Here is a 13,247-nt window from a genome sequence, read left to right as displayed (position 1 = left end):
TGGAGAGAACTCAAGGCAAAACTGACCACGGCCCCGGTCTTAGCTTTCTTTGATCCAGCAAAGGAGACCAAAATTTCGACCGATGCCAGTCAATCCGGCATTGGGGCAGTGCTCCTTCAACGTGATGAGGCCTCATCATGGGCCCCCGTTGCATATGCGTCACGTGCGATGACCCCCACGGAGCAGCGCTACGCGCAGATAGAAAAGGAGTGTCTGGGCCTTCTAACCGGTGTTAAGTTTCACGATTATATCTACGGACTTCCTCAATTCACCGTTGAGACCGACCATCGCCCACTGGTCAATATAATACAGAAAGACTTGAACGACATAACGCCTCGCCTCCAGCGTATTCTTCTCAAGCTCCGACGATACGACTTCCAGCTGGTATACACCCCAGGCAAGGACCTCATCATTGCTGATGCTCTCTCCAGGGCAGTCAACACTCTATGTGACCCAGCGGGATTGTCTGCCAGGTTGACGCCCATGTGGCATTCGCGGCCTCCAATCTGCCTGCCACGGATGAACGCCTCGTCCAAATTCGCCGCGAGACGGCGGCTGACCCTTTGCTACAGCGTGTCATGCGCCACCTAACAGACGGGTGGCTCAAGGGCCAATGCCCGCAGTTCTATAATGTCAGAGATGATTTGGCGGTAGTAGATGGGGTTCTTCTAAAACTGGACCGCATTGTCATCCCGCATAGCATGCACCAGCTTGTCCTGGAACAACTACACGAGGGCCACTTTGGTGTGGAAAAGTGCCGCTGATGGGCCCGAGAGGCAGTGTACTGGCCCGGCATTAATGAGGACATAGCCAACACGGTGCTCAACTGCCCCACTTATCAGCGCTTCCAGCTGGCCCAACCACGTGAGACCCTGCAGCCCCATGAGTTGGTCACGTCACCATGGACCAAGGTGGGCATCGACCTGTTCCACGCGTCGGTTAGAGACTATGTCCTGATCGTGGACTACTTTTCGAATTACCCGGAGGTGATACGGTTGCACGACCTCACCTCGCCTGCAGTCATTCGTGCATGTAAAGAAACCTTTGCTCGACACGGCATCCCGCTCACGGTTATGTCGAACAATGGCCCCTGCTTCGCCAGCCAAGAATGGTCCAACTTTGCCAGGCGGTACAATTTTGCCCATGTGACATCCAGTCCCCTGTACCCCCAAAGGCAAAGCAGAGAAGGGAGTATATATCGTCAAACGGCTCCTATGCAAGGCTGCCGATGCTGGGTTTGATTTCTACCCTGCCTTGCTGGCCTATCGCTCTGCCCCACTGTCCACTGACCTGTCGCCAGCCCAGTTACTCATGAGTCGCACCCTGAGGACGACGGTGCCGTCCATCCATGTCCCAGACCTCGACCACGTTCCGGTCCTTCGCCGGATGCAGCTGTCTCGTGCACAGCACAAGGCGGCTCATGACTCCCATGCAGCTGATCTCCCTGCTCTGGCTCCAGATTACAACCCCCGCGTCCATCTTCCGGATGGTGGCTGGTATGCAACCGCTGTTGTCCTTCGGCAGGTGTCCCCCCGCTCGTTCCTGGTTCGTCTACCGGATGGCTCTATTCTGCACTGCAATCGACGTGCCCTTCATCTCGTTCCACGCTCGCCATGTGATCCTCCAGTGTTGCCTCACCCTCCTGCTGACCCTGCCACAGACTATGCAGAGCTGCCTGTCACTCTGCCTCCCCCTGACTTTGACGCAGTCCAGCCCGTTCCTGAACCGATGGCTCTCGACCCACCCATGAGGCAGTCAACCAGAATTTGTCGCCCACCTCTGAGACTAAGTTTATGAACTTTTCGAATTTATGGACTCTATGAATTGTTTTGTTGCTTTGTTTGATCGTTTCCCTGGTTTGTATATAGTGTTGATCTCGTTACTCTTGTTGCATACTGCTTCTCTGCACAAGGCTCCTTCCCATGTAAATAGCTTAGTTCTCATGTACGTAGTCCTATAAATATGCCTTTGCACCCCACACGTAGTTAGGAACATTCTCACCACACATTATTTATTGCCACACACTTACATTTCTTTATAAAAGGGGGGATGTCATAATATACACCAGTATATCATGGTGCAGACACACACTGATGGACACACAGCAAGACCAATCAACACACACAACACCGCAGCCAAGCACCAGTTAGAGCACACTCACTATAAAGACAGGGGGCATCAGAGTTCCAGCTCATTCGGGATGCAGCCTCTCAGAAGGACAGAGCTTACAGCTTACAGCAAAGATCTTCACCATGTGCTGAGTGCATAGACTGGTTAGGACAGGCATAGGTCTTTAGTTTAATCTAACATCGTGTTAACCCACAGTGAAAGTGTGTTCAAACAATTTCTAACTTAATAAAATAGTGTTGTACTATTTTAAGGGTTGGTGGCCTATATGTGTTCCACGGATCCAGAACACCCAACACATCAACCATCACAGTGAGAGATACCATCACAGTGAGAGATACCATCACAGTGAGAGATACAGTGAGAGATACCATCACAATGAGAGATACCATCACAGTGAGAGATACAGTGAGAGATACCATCACAGTGAGAGATACAGTGAGAGATACCATCACAACGAGAGATACCATCACAGTGAGAGATACAGTGAGAGATACCATTACAGTGAGAGATACAGTGGGAGATACCATCACAATGAGAGATACAGTGAGAGATACCATCACAGTGAGAGATACAGTGGGAGATACCATCACAGTCAGAGATACAGTGGGAGATGCCATCACAGTGAGAGATACCATCACAGTGAGAGATACCATCACAGTGAAAGATACCAACACAGTGAGAGATACAACGAGAGATACCATCACAGTGAGAGATACAGTGAGGGATACCATCATAGTGAGAGATACAGTGAGAGACACAGTGAGAGATACCATCACAGTGAGAGACACAGTGAGAGATACAGTGAGAGATACCATCACAGTGAGAGATACCATCCCAGTGAGAGATACCATCACAGTGAGAGGTACAGTGAGAGATACCATCACAGTGAGAGATACCATCACATGAGAGATACCATCACTGTGGGAGATACAGTGAGAGATACCATCACACTGAGAGATACAGTGGGAGATACCATCATACTGAGAGATACCATCACAGCGAGAGATGCCATCACAGTGAGAGATACCATCACACTGAGAAATGCCATCACAGGGAGAGATACCATCAACGCGAGAGATATCATCCCACTGACAGATGCCATCACAGTGAGAGATACCATCACAGTGAGAGATACCATCACAGTGAGAGATACCATCACAGTGAGAGATACAGTGAGAGATACCATCACAGTGCGAGATACTGTGAGAGACACAGTGAGAGACACAGTGAGAGATACCATCTCAGTGAGAGATACTGTGAGAGACACAGTGAGAGACACAGTGAGAGATACGATCACAGCGAGAGATACCATCACAGTGAGAAAGACCATCACAGTGAGAGATACCATCACAGTGAGAGACACAGTGAGAGACACAGTGAGAGTCACAGTGAGAGATACCATCACAGTGAGAGATACCATCACAGTGCGAGATACTGTGAGAGACACAGTGAGAGACACAGTGAGAGATACCATCACAGTGAGAAACACCATCACAGTGAGAGATACAGTGAGAGATGCCATCACAGTGAGAGATACAGTGAGAGACACAGTGAGAGATACCATCACAGTGAGAAACACCATCACAGTGAGAGATACCATCACAGTGAGAGATACAGTGAGAGATACCATCATAGTGAGAGATACCATCACAGTGAGAGATACCATCACAGTGAGAGACACAGTGAGAGATACAGTGAGAGATACCATCACAGTGAGAGATACCATCACAGTGAGAGATACAGTGAGAGATACCATCACAGTGAGAGATACCATCACATGAGAGATACCATCACTGTGGGAGATACAGTGAGAGATACCATCACACTGAGAGATACAGTGGGAGATACCATCATACTGAGAGATACCATCACAGCGAGAGATGCCATCACAGTGAGAGATACCATCACACTGAGAAATGCCATCACAGGGAGAGATACCATCAACGCGAGAGATATCATCCCACTGACAGATGCCATCACAGTGAGAGATACCATCACAGTGAGAGATACCATAACAGTGAGAGATACCATCACAGTGAGAGATACAGTGAGAGATACCATCACACTGAGAAATGCCATCACAGGGAGAGATACCATCAACGCGAGAGATATCATCCCACTGACAGATGCCATCACAGTGAGAGATACCATCACAGTGAGAGATACCATAACAGTGAGAGATACCATCACAGTGCGAGATACTGTGAGAGACACAGTGAGAGACACAGTGAGAGATACCATCTCAGTGAGAGATACTGTGAGAGACACAGTGAGAGACACAGTGAGAGATACGATCACAGCGAGAGATACCATCACAGTGAGAAAGACCATCACAGTGAGAGATACCATCACAGTGAGAGACACAGTGAGAGACACAGTGAGAGTCACAGTGAGAGATACCATCACAGTGAGAGATACCATCACAGTGTGAGATACTGTGAGAGACACAGTGAGAGACACAGTGAGAGATACCATCACAGTGAGAAACACCATCACAGTGAGAGATACAGTGAGAGATGCCATCACAGTGAGAGATACAGTGAGAGACACAGTGAGAGATACCATCACAGTGAGAAACACCATCACAGTGAGAGATACCATCACAGTGAGAGATACCATCTCAGTGAGAGATACCATCACAGTGAGAGATACAGTGAGAGATACCATCATAGTGAGAGATACCATCACAGTGAGTGATGCCATCTCAGTGAGAGACACAATGAGAGACACAGTGAGAGATACAGTGAGAGACACAGTGAGAGATACCATCACAGTGAGAAACACCATCACAGTGAGAGATACCATCACAGTGAGAGATACCATCTCAGTGAGAGATACCATCACAGTGAGAGATACAGTGAGAGATACCATCATAGTGAGAGATACCATCACAGTGAGAGATTCCATCTCAGTGAGAGACACAATGAGAGACACAGTGAGAGACACAGTGAGAGATACCATCACAGTGTAAAACTTCTTACAGTGAGAGATACAGTGAGAGACACAGTGTGAGACACAGTGAGAGATACCATCACAGTGAGAGATACAGTGAGTGACACAGTGAGAGATACCATCACAGTGGGAGATACAGTGAGAGACACAGTGAGAGATACCATCACAGTGGGAGATACAGTGAGAGACACAGTGAGAGATACCATCACAGTGAGAGATACAGTGAGAGACACCATCACAGTGGGAGATACAGTGAGAGACACAGTGAGAGATACCATCACAGTGGGAGATACAGTGAGAGACACAGTGAGAGATACCATCACAGTGAGAGATACAGTGAGAGACACCATCACAGTGGGAGATACAGTGAGAGACACAGTGAGAGATACCATCACAGTGGGAGATACAGTGAGAGACACAGTGAGATATACCATCACAGTGAGAGATACCATCACAGTGAGAGATACCATCACAGTGAGAGTCACCTGAGGAAGGAGCAGCGCTCCGAAAGCTAGTGACATCGAAACAAACCTGTTGGATTTTAACCTGGTGTTGGTGTTGTAAAACTTCTTACAGTGAGAGGTACAGTGAGAGACACAGTGTGAGACACAGTGAGAGATACCATCACAGTGAGAGACACAGTGTGAGACACAGTGAGAGATACCATCATAGTGAGAGACACCATCACAGTGAGAGACACAGTGGGAGACATAGTGCGAGATACCATCGACAGCCCATTCACGGGCTCCATGTTGCCCAGTCTCGGGTGCAGTGTGAGAACCACATTGTCGCAAGGGGAGGGAGCAAGGTGAAGATGTATCCTCCCTGGTGCCTCATTAGACTGGGTAAAACACGGGGTAGCTCACACGAAGTTGGATTCCGATCACACACACACACACAGATACACACACAGCATTCCGAGCTGCCTGGTGTAGAAGGCTGAAAATGATGTTCTGACCGCTGAATGGATGCGGAGGGGAGAGAGAAGCGGGCTGTTGCGTCGCTGCCAATGAGAGAGTGGTGGTGGCGGGGCTCGGGGCTAACATGACAAAAGGACAGATGGAAGAATGTAAACTGGTAGGTGTCGGCCTTGCTGCTTTAATCCTCTCTCTCTCTCTCCCTCATTGAACTAGATCACAGTGTAACAGAGCAGGAAGCGCATTCACCTTAACAGCGGGCATTTGGTACAAACCCTCTGAAAGGTTTAAAAAACAGTTTAGGAAGGTAAGTGTATACAATTGAAAGGATTGCCTAAAATAACCCCCCACCATTCCCTAATTTAGGAGTTTGGGATTGGCCACCGAGCAGGAGGATTTTGTACTGTTGCCTAGAGTTGTTCTATCGGTTGAACTCTTGTGTCTGCCCCCAGGTAATACAGGACTTCAATATCCAGGTGGCTCTCTTTAGGGAATTGGTCATTTCCATCGGCAATGGCTCCAGTGACTCTCCGGCCGTCCGCAAGGAGATCAAAACTGCCAGGTCCACCTGCAAAGACCTCGCTAAAGAATGCGAGCGGGTCTGTTCGCCTCTCTACAGGTAAGTGCAGCCCGAGCTTCTCTCCCTCCCCCAGACCCTGTTAGTGCAGCGCCCCGGGCTCAGCTACAGCCAGAATTGTCGCAATTTGCAGGGAATGCCAACCTGCTTCATTGGCCCGACTTGACCATTCCGACAGTGCAGGGTCCAATATAACCCGATTGAAGCCACGGACTTAATCCAATCCGCGCCTGACGCATAAATCTGGTGCTGTTAAAAAAAAAGACTCTGGATTCTGAGTCGATCAGTGAAAGCTGGGCTCCATGAGTTAGGGAACACAGACCCCCATCATTTTAGTTAAGGGTTTAGATTCAGGTAAAGACTCATTTTGGGCTAGGGGTGGCATGGTGGCACGGTGGTTAGCACTGCTGCCTCGCAGTGCCAGGGACCCGGGCTGGATTCCGAGCTCGGATGACTGTGTGGAGGCTATACGTTCTCCCCATGTCTGCTCCGGTTTCCTCCCACAGTCCAAAGATGTGCAGGTTAGGTGGGGTTACAGGGACAGGGCAAGGGAATGGGCCTAGGTGAGTGCTCTTTCAGAGAATCAATACAGACTGGATGGGCCAAATGGCCTCCTCCTGCACTGTAGGGATTTAATGGACTCCAGATGTGAACTCTGTTCCCCTCCGCACGCACAGCTGCTACCAGATGTGCTGAGATTTTCTGATTGATTGATATTTATTGTCACATGCACCGAAGTACAGTGAAAAGCATTTTTCTGTGGCCAAGGGAAAATACACAGTATGTACATAGTAGACAAAAGAATAATCGACAGCGGACATTGACAACAGTACATCAACAAATAGTGATTGGTTACAGTGCGAAACAAGGGTCAAACAAAAGCAGCATAGGGTGTCGTGAATAGTGTTCTTACAGGGAACAGATCAGTCCGAGGGGGAGTCGTTGAGGAGTCTTGTAGCTGTGGGGAAGAAGCTGCTCCTATGTCTGGATGTGCGGGTCTTCAGACTTCTGGTATCCTCTGCCTGATGGAGTTCTGGAAGAGGGCAAAGCCTGGGAGTGAGGGGTCTCTGACAATGCTGTCTGCCTTTCTGAGACAGCGAGAGGTGTAGACAGAAACGGCGGGAGGATGGCAAGCTTGTTGATGGAAAGCTGGCCTTTTCTGCCTTTATTTCAGATCGCCGGCACCCACAATATTTTGCTTTTATTCAAGGGTTCAGATGGGTCACCAGGTTTTTGTTTGCTGAGTTTTTCTCTGGTGTGAGAAACTGTTTTGCTCGTGGGTTTTCTAGTGCTGCTGGGAGGAGTTTAACTAATTCGGCAGGGGGGAAGGGACATGGACTGTTAGCAGAATAGGGACACAGTGTATCACAGAAAAACAATCAAGTCAGAGGGAATACAACGGTATTAAGTTTCAGGAGAATAAGACAAGGCTGAATGGCCTCTACTTTAATGCCCAGAGTATTACAGGTAAAATGGATGAATTAAGGGTAAGGGTTGACATGTGAAATTATGATATGATAACCATCACGGAGACATGGTTGAGGGAGGGGCCAGATTGGCAGCTTAACATCCCAGGATACAGAATCTTAAGGAGGGACAGGGGAGACGGCAAAAGAGGAGGAGGCATTGCACTATTAGTTAAGGAGTTAATTATTGCAGTGAGGAGAGATTATATCTTGGGGGTGGCGTTAAATGAAGCTTTGTAAGGGCAACCCGGTGATGCAGTGGTTAGCACTGCTGGCTCCCTCGCTGAGGACCCGGGTTCGATCCCGACCCCGGGTCACTGTCCATGTGGAGTTTGCACCTTTTCCCTGTATCTGTGTGGGTCTCACCCCCCACAATCCAAAGATGTACAGTGTAGGTGAATTGGCCACGCTAAATTGCCCCTTAATTGGAAAAAAAAGATTTGGGTACTCTAAAAAAAAATTTAATGAAGCTTTGTGGGTAGCGTTTAGGAATAAAAAAAGGGACAGTCACATTGCTAGGTGTTTATTATAGACCCCAGATAGTCAATGGGAAATTGGGGAGCAAATATGTGCGCAATTTGCAGAAGTGTGTACAAATAATAATAATCGGGTAATTATAGTGGGTAATTTCAACTTTTCCAACATTAACTGGGATAGTCATTGTGTTAAGGGCTTAGATGGAGCAGAGTTCATAAAATGTATGCAAGCAAACTTTTTAGTTGAACACATGGAGAGTCCAACAAGGGATGAAGCTGGTCAAGTGGTTGATGTGTTGGTGGGAGACCATGTTAGTGATAGCAACCACAACAACAACATGGTGCAAAGAACAAATTAAGTTTGTCATGGGCAAGGAAATATACAAATTGCAGAAAAAGGTCTTGGATTGGGGAGAGCAGATTTGAGTAAAATAAGACTAGATCTGGCCAAGGTAGATTGGAACAAGTTACTGGTGGAGAGATCTACAGAAGAGCAGTGGAGAGTATTCAAAGAGGAAATGGGGAGGTTACAGGTCCAACATGTTCCCTCTAGGGTAATGGGAAGGAGTAACAAGCCCAGGGAACCATGGATGACCAGAGATATTCAGGATACAATGAGACAGAAGCGAGAGGCTTTTAATAAGTTCAAGGGGAGCAAATCAACAGAGGCATTAGTGGGGTACAGAAAGTGCAGGATGGAGCTTAAGAAAGCAATTAGGAGAGCAAAACGGGGATATCAGAAATCTCTAGCTGGTAAAGGTAGGGAAAATCCCAAGATATTCTATCAGTATATCAATGGGAAGAGGATAACTCGGGGAAAAAGTAGGGCCCATTAGGGACCAAGGGGGAATCTGTGGGTGGAGCCAGAGGACAATAGTAGGGTGTGAAATTAATATTTCACATCTGTTTGAGGAGGGAGATATGGAACTCAGGGAGAGAGACTGTGAGGTTATTGAGCAAGTTGTCATAGGGAGGAACAAGGTATTGGAGGTGCTGGCATGTTTACAAGTGGAGAAAACTCCAGGTCCAGATGAATTGTGTCCCAGGTTGCTGTGGGAGGCGAGGGAGGAGATTGCAGGTGCCCTGATCCAAATTCTTAATTCTTCTCTGGCCACGGGAGAGGTGCCAGAGGACTGGAGAACTGTGAACGTGGTCCTACTATTTAAGAAAGGCTGTAAGAAAGACTCACCCGATGAAGGAGCTGTGCTCCGAAAGCTAGTGATTCCAAACAAACCTGTTGAACTTTAATCTGGTGTTGTAAGACTTCTTAATGTGCCCACCACAGACCAATACTGGCATCTCCACATCATAGCTGTAGGGATAAGCCAGGGAACTACATGCCAGTGAGTCTCACGTCAGTGGTGGGGAAACTAATGGAGAAGATTCTGAAGGAGAGAATCTATCTCAAATTGGAGAGGCAAGGTTTGATCTGGAATATACAGCATGGCTTGGTCAGAGGGAGGTCATGCCTAACAAGTTGAATTTTTTTTTTTAATAAACGTTTTATTGAGGTATTTCTTTGGCATATTAACAGCAACAAAATCAACAATATTCATAACAAGAAAAATATATACATAGTGCAAATTCCACCACCCTCTCCCACAGGTCTTGCCATTACTTACCCCCCTAACCTACTCTAACCTAACCCCCCTCCACCCCCCCCTTTCTTCTGCGAGGAAGTCGACGAATGGTTGCCACCTCCAGGCGAACCCCAGCAGAGACCCTCTCATGGTGAACTTAATTTTCTCCAGGCAGAGGAAGCCTGTCATGTCTGAAAGCCAGGGGGCTTTGAGTCCCTCCATGCCAGCAATATACGCCTCTGGGCTACCAGGGAAGCAAAGGCCAGAACATCCGCCTCTCTCTCCTCCTGGATTCCCGGGTCCTGCGATACCCCAAAAATCGCTACCTCCGGACTCATTGCCACCCTCATATTTAATACAGTGGACATGGTGTCGGCAAACCCCTGCCAAAACCCCCTCAGCTTCGGACATCGTGTGGACATCGTTTGATGGCCCCCTCGCACAGCTATCCTCCACCCCAAAAAACCTGCTCATCCGGGCCACTGTCATGTGAGCCCGGTGAACAACCTTGAATTGGATCAGGCTGATCTTGCTGACCCCCGCCGAGTCTCCAACTAAGTTCCCATCCCCGTCAACAACTTTCCCTATTTCCCTAGCTGCCTCTCTTTTTCTGAGCTGCTGTGCAAGCATCCTACTGGCCTTCTCGCCGATCTCATAAATCGCCCCCTTCGCCTTTTTGAGCTGTTCCACTGCCCTTCCTGTAGTTAACAAACCAAATTCCGCCTGCAGCCTCCGGCGTTCCCTTAACATCCCTGCCTCTGGAGCCTCCGCATGGATCAATAACCGTGTTGAAGTCCCCACCCATGATCAGCCTGTGTAAATCCTGGTCCGGAATCTTCCCCAGCACCCTCTTTATAAAATCCCCATTGTCCCAATTTGGCGCGTATACGTTGACCAGCACTACTTTCATCCCTGCAGCTTGCCACTAACCATGATATATCGACCCCCACATCCGAGACTATCCTCCCCACCTCAAACGCCACCCGCTTGTTAATCAGAATCACAGCCCCTCTTGTTTTTGAATCAAGCCCCGAGTGGAAAACCTGACTAACCCAACCTTTCCTCAACCTGACCTGATCCACTACTTTAAGATGTGTCTCCTGCAGCATCACCACTTCCGCCTTCAGTCTCCTCAGGTGCGCAAACACACAAGCCCTCTTCTCCGGCCCATTTAGCCCCCGGACATTGCAGGTGACCAGCCTAGTTGGAGGGCAAAGTGCCCCCCCCTGCCGGTCAGCCATCCCCTTTCTTGGGCCCGCCTCTAGCGCATGCGCCGCACCTCCTCTGGCCCTCCCCGGGACGGCCCCCACCCCCAACCCCCTCAGTGACCTTCCATTGAAGTCCCTCCCACATCAGCAGAACCCATCCTCCCCATCTCCCCCCCCCCCTAAATCCCAACCCAGCTCATAAACTAAGCATATACACCCCCCCCCGCCTCTGGCGCCAAGAAGTCTCCCACCCATTGTTCCCTCACTCCCCTCCCCCCGCTCCTGTAAACAAGTTCCCTCATCCAACAATCCCCAAACAAACACCCCGCAGCAAGAAAACACAAAGATCAAAAGCACCCCCCACCAAAACCCAAACAGGACAGGTTAAAATTGTGAGCATGTGACTAAATGTGTAGATGAGGGTAGTGGAGTTGATGTAGTTTACATGGATTTCAGCAAAGCCTTTGACAAGGTCCCACATTGGAAACTATTAAGAAGGCAAATGCACATGGGCTACCAGGTGATTTGATCAGGTGAATTCATAATTGGTTTAGTGGTAGGAGACAGAGGGTGATGATAGATGGCTGCTTTAGTGTCTGGAAGCCAGGAACCAGTGACATACCACAGGGATCCATGCTAGGGCCCCTATTGTTTGTCATTTATATAATTAACATAGATGACTAAGTGGGGGGTAGGATCAGTAAGTTTGAGGGTGACACAAAAATTGGCCAGGTGATTAACAGTGAAGTTGAGTGTCTTGGGTTACAGGATGATACTGATGGGAAGGTCAAATGGGTGGGTAAGTGGCAGATGGAATTTAACTCTGAAAAGTGTGAGGTGATACACTTTGGAAGGAGTAATTTAACAAGGAAGTAAACTATGAAGGTCTGACACTGGGAAGTTCCGAAGAACAAAGGGACCTTGGCGTGTTTGTAAATAGATCTCTGAAGGCAGGAAGGACAGATAATAGGGTGGTGAAAAAGGCATATGGGACACTCACTTTTATCAATTGGGGCATAGATTATAAAAACAGTGATGCACAATCAATTACATAAAGACAAGAGTTGGATGCGATCGAGGCTTTATTACACTAAGATGTGTGGCCTCCTACAGCAGCTGGCGAAATGGCTGCTGTACGAGGAGCACACATATTTATACTCCGCCTACTGGGTGGAGCCAGCAGGCAGGGAACTACCCCCGTACCTGTAGTACAGTGCCTTACCACAAAGCACCTAATATATACATCAGTGGTGACTACCACAAGCAGGGAGGCCATGGTGGATCTGTATAGATCTTTGGTGAGATCACAGCTGGAGTACTGCGTGCAATTCTGGTGGCCACATTATAGAATTGCAGTGGAGGGGGTGCAGAGGTGATTCACCAGGATGTTGCCTGGAATGGAACATTTAAGGTATGAAGAGAGGTTGGATAGGCTTGGATTGTTTTCTCTGGGGCAGAGAAGACTGAGGGGTGACCTGATTGAGGTGTACAAAATTGAGGGACATGGACAGGGTGGATAGGGAGCAGCTGTTCCCCTTAGTTGAAGGGTCAGTTACGAGGGGATACAAGTTCAAAGTGAGGGGTGGGAGGTTTAGGGGGATTTGAGGGAAAACCTTTTTACCCAGAGAATGGTGATGGTCTGGAATGCACTGTCTGGGAAGCTGATAGAGGCGGGATGCCTCACATCCATTAAAAAGTACATGGATGAGTACTTGGCACATCTTAACATTCAAGGCTATGGGCCCAAGTGCTGGCAAGTGGGATTAGGTGGGCAGGTCAGGGCCTTTCATGCGTCGGTGCAGACTCGATGGGCCAAGGGGGCTCTTCTGCACTGTAGTATTCTGTGATTCTGGAGTTCAGCTCTTTTGTCCATGTTTGAACCGCGGCTGTAATGAGATCAGGAGTTAAATATCTCTGGCAGAACCCAAACTGAACATCAGT

General features: G+C 48.5%; 1 protein-coding gene across 1 annotated transcript in view; it reads left to right on the top strand.

Moving 5' to 3' along the window:
- Positions 1 to 5,956: 5,956 nt before the first annotated feature.
- LOC140387160 (regulator of G-protein signaling 7-binding protein-like) overlaps positions 5,957 to 13,247 on the top strand; it is a 45,522-nt gene continuing 38,231 nt past the window's right edge. Inside the window, exons 1-2 of the mRNA XM_072470162.1 lie at positions 5,957 to 6,159; positions 6,452 to 6,618. Of these exons, the coding sequence (XP_072326263.1) occupies positions 6,127 to 6,159; positions 6,452 to 6,618 (200 nt within the window). The 5' untranslated portion in view covers positions 5,957 to 6,126. The remainder of the gene's footprint in view (positions 6,160 to 6,451; positions 6,619 to 13,247) is intronic.

This window comes from Scyliorhinus torazame, chromosome 12 (genome assembly GCF_047496885.1).
Source record: "Scyliorhinus torazame isolate Kashiwa2021f chromosome 12, sScyTor2.1, whole genome shotgun sequence".
In the NCBI taxonomy this organism is placed as follows: domain Eukaryota; kingdom Metazoa; phylum Chordata; class Chondrichthyes; order Carcharhiniformes; family Scyliorhinidae; genus Scyliorhinus; species Scyliorhinus torazame.
Note: the sequence above shows the minus strand (reverse complement) of the source record. Positions and strands in the feature narration are given on the sequence as shown.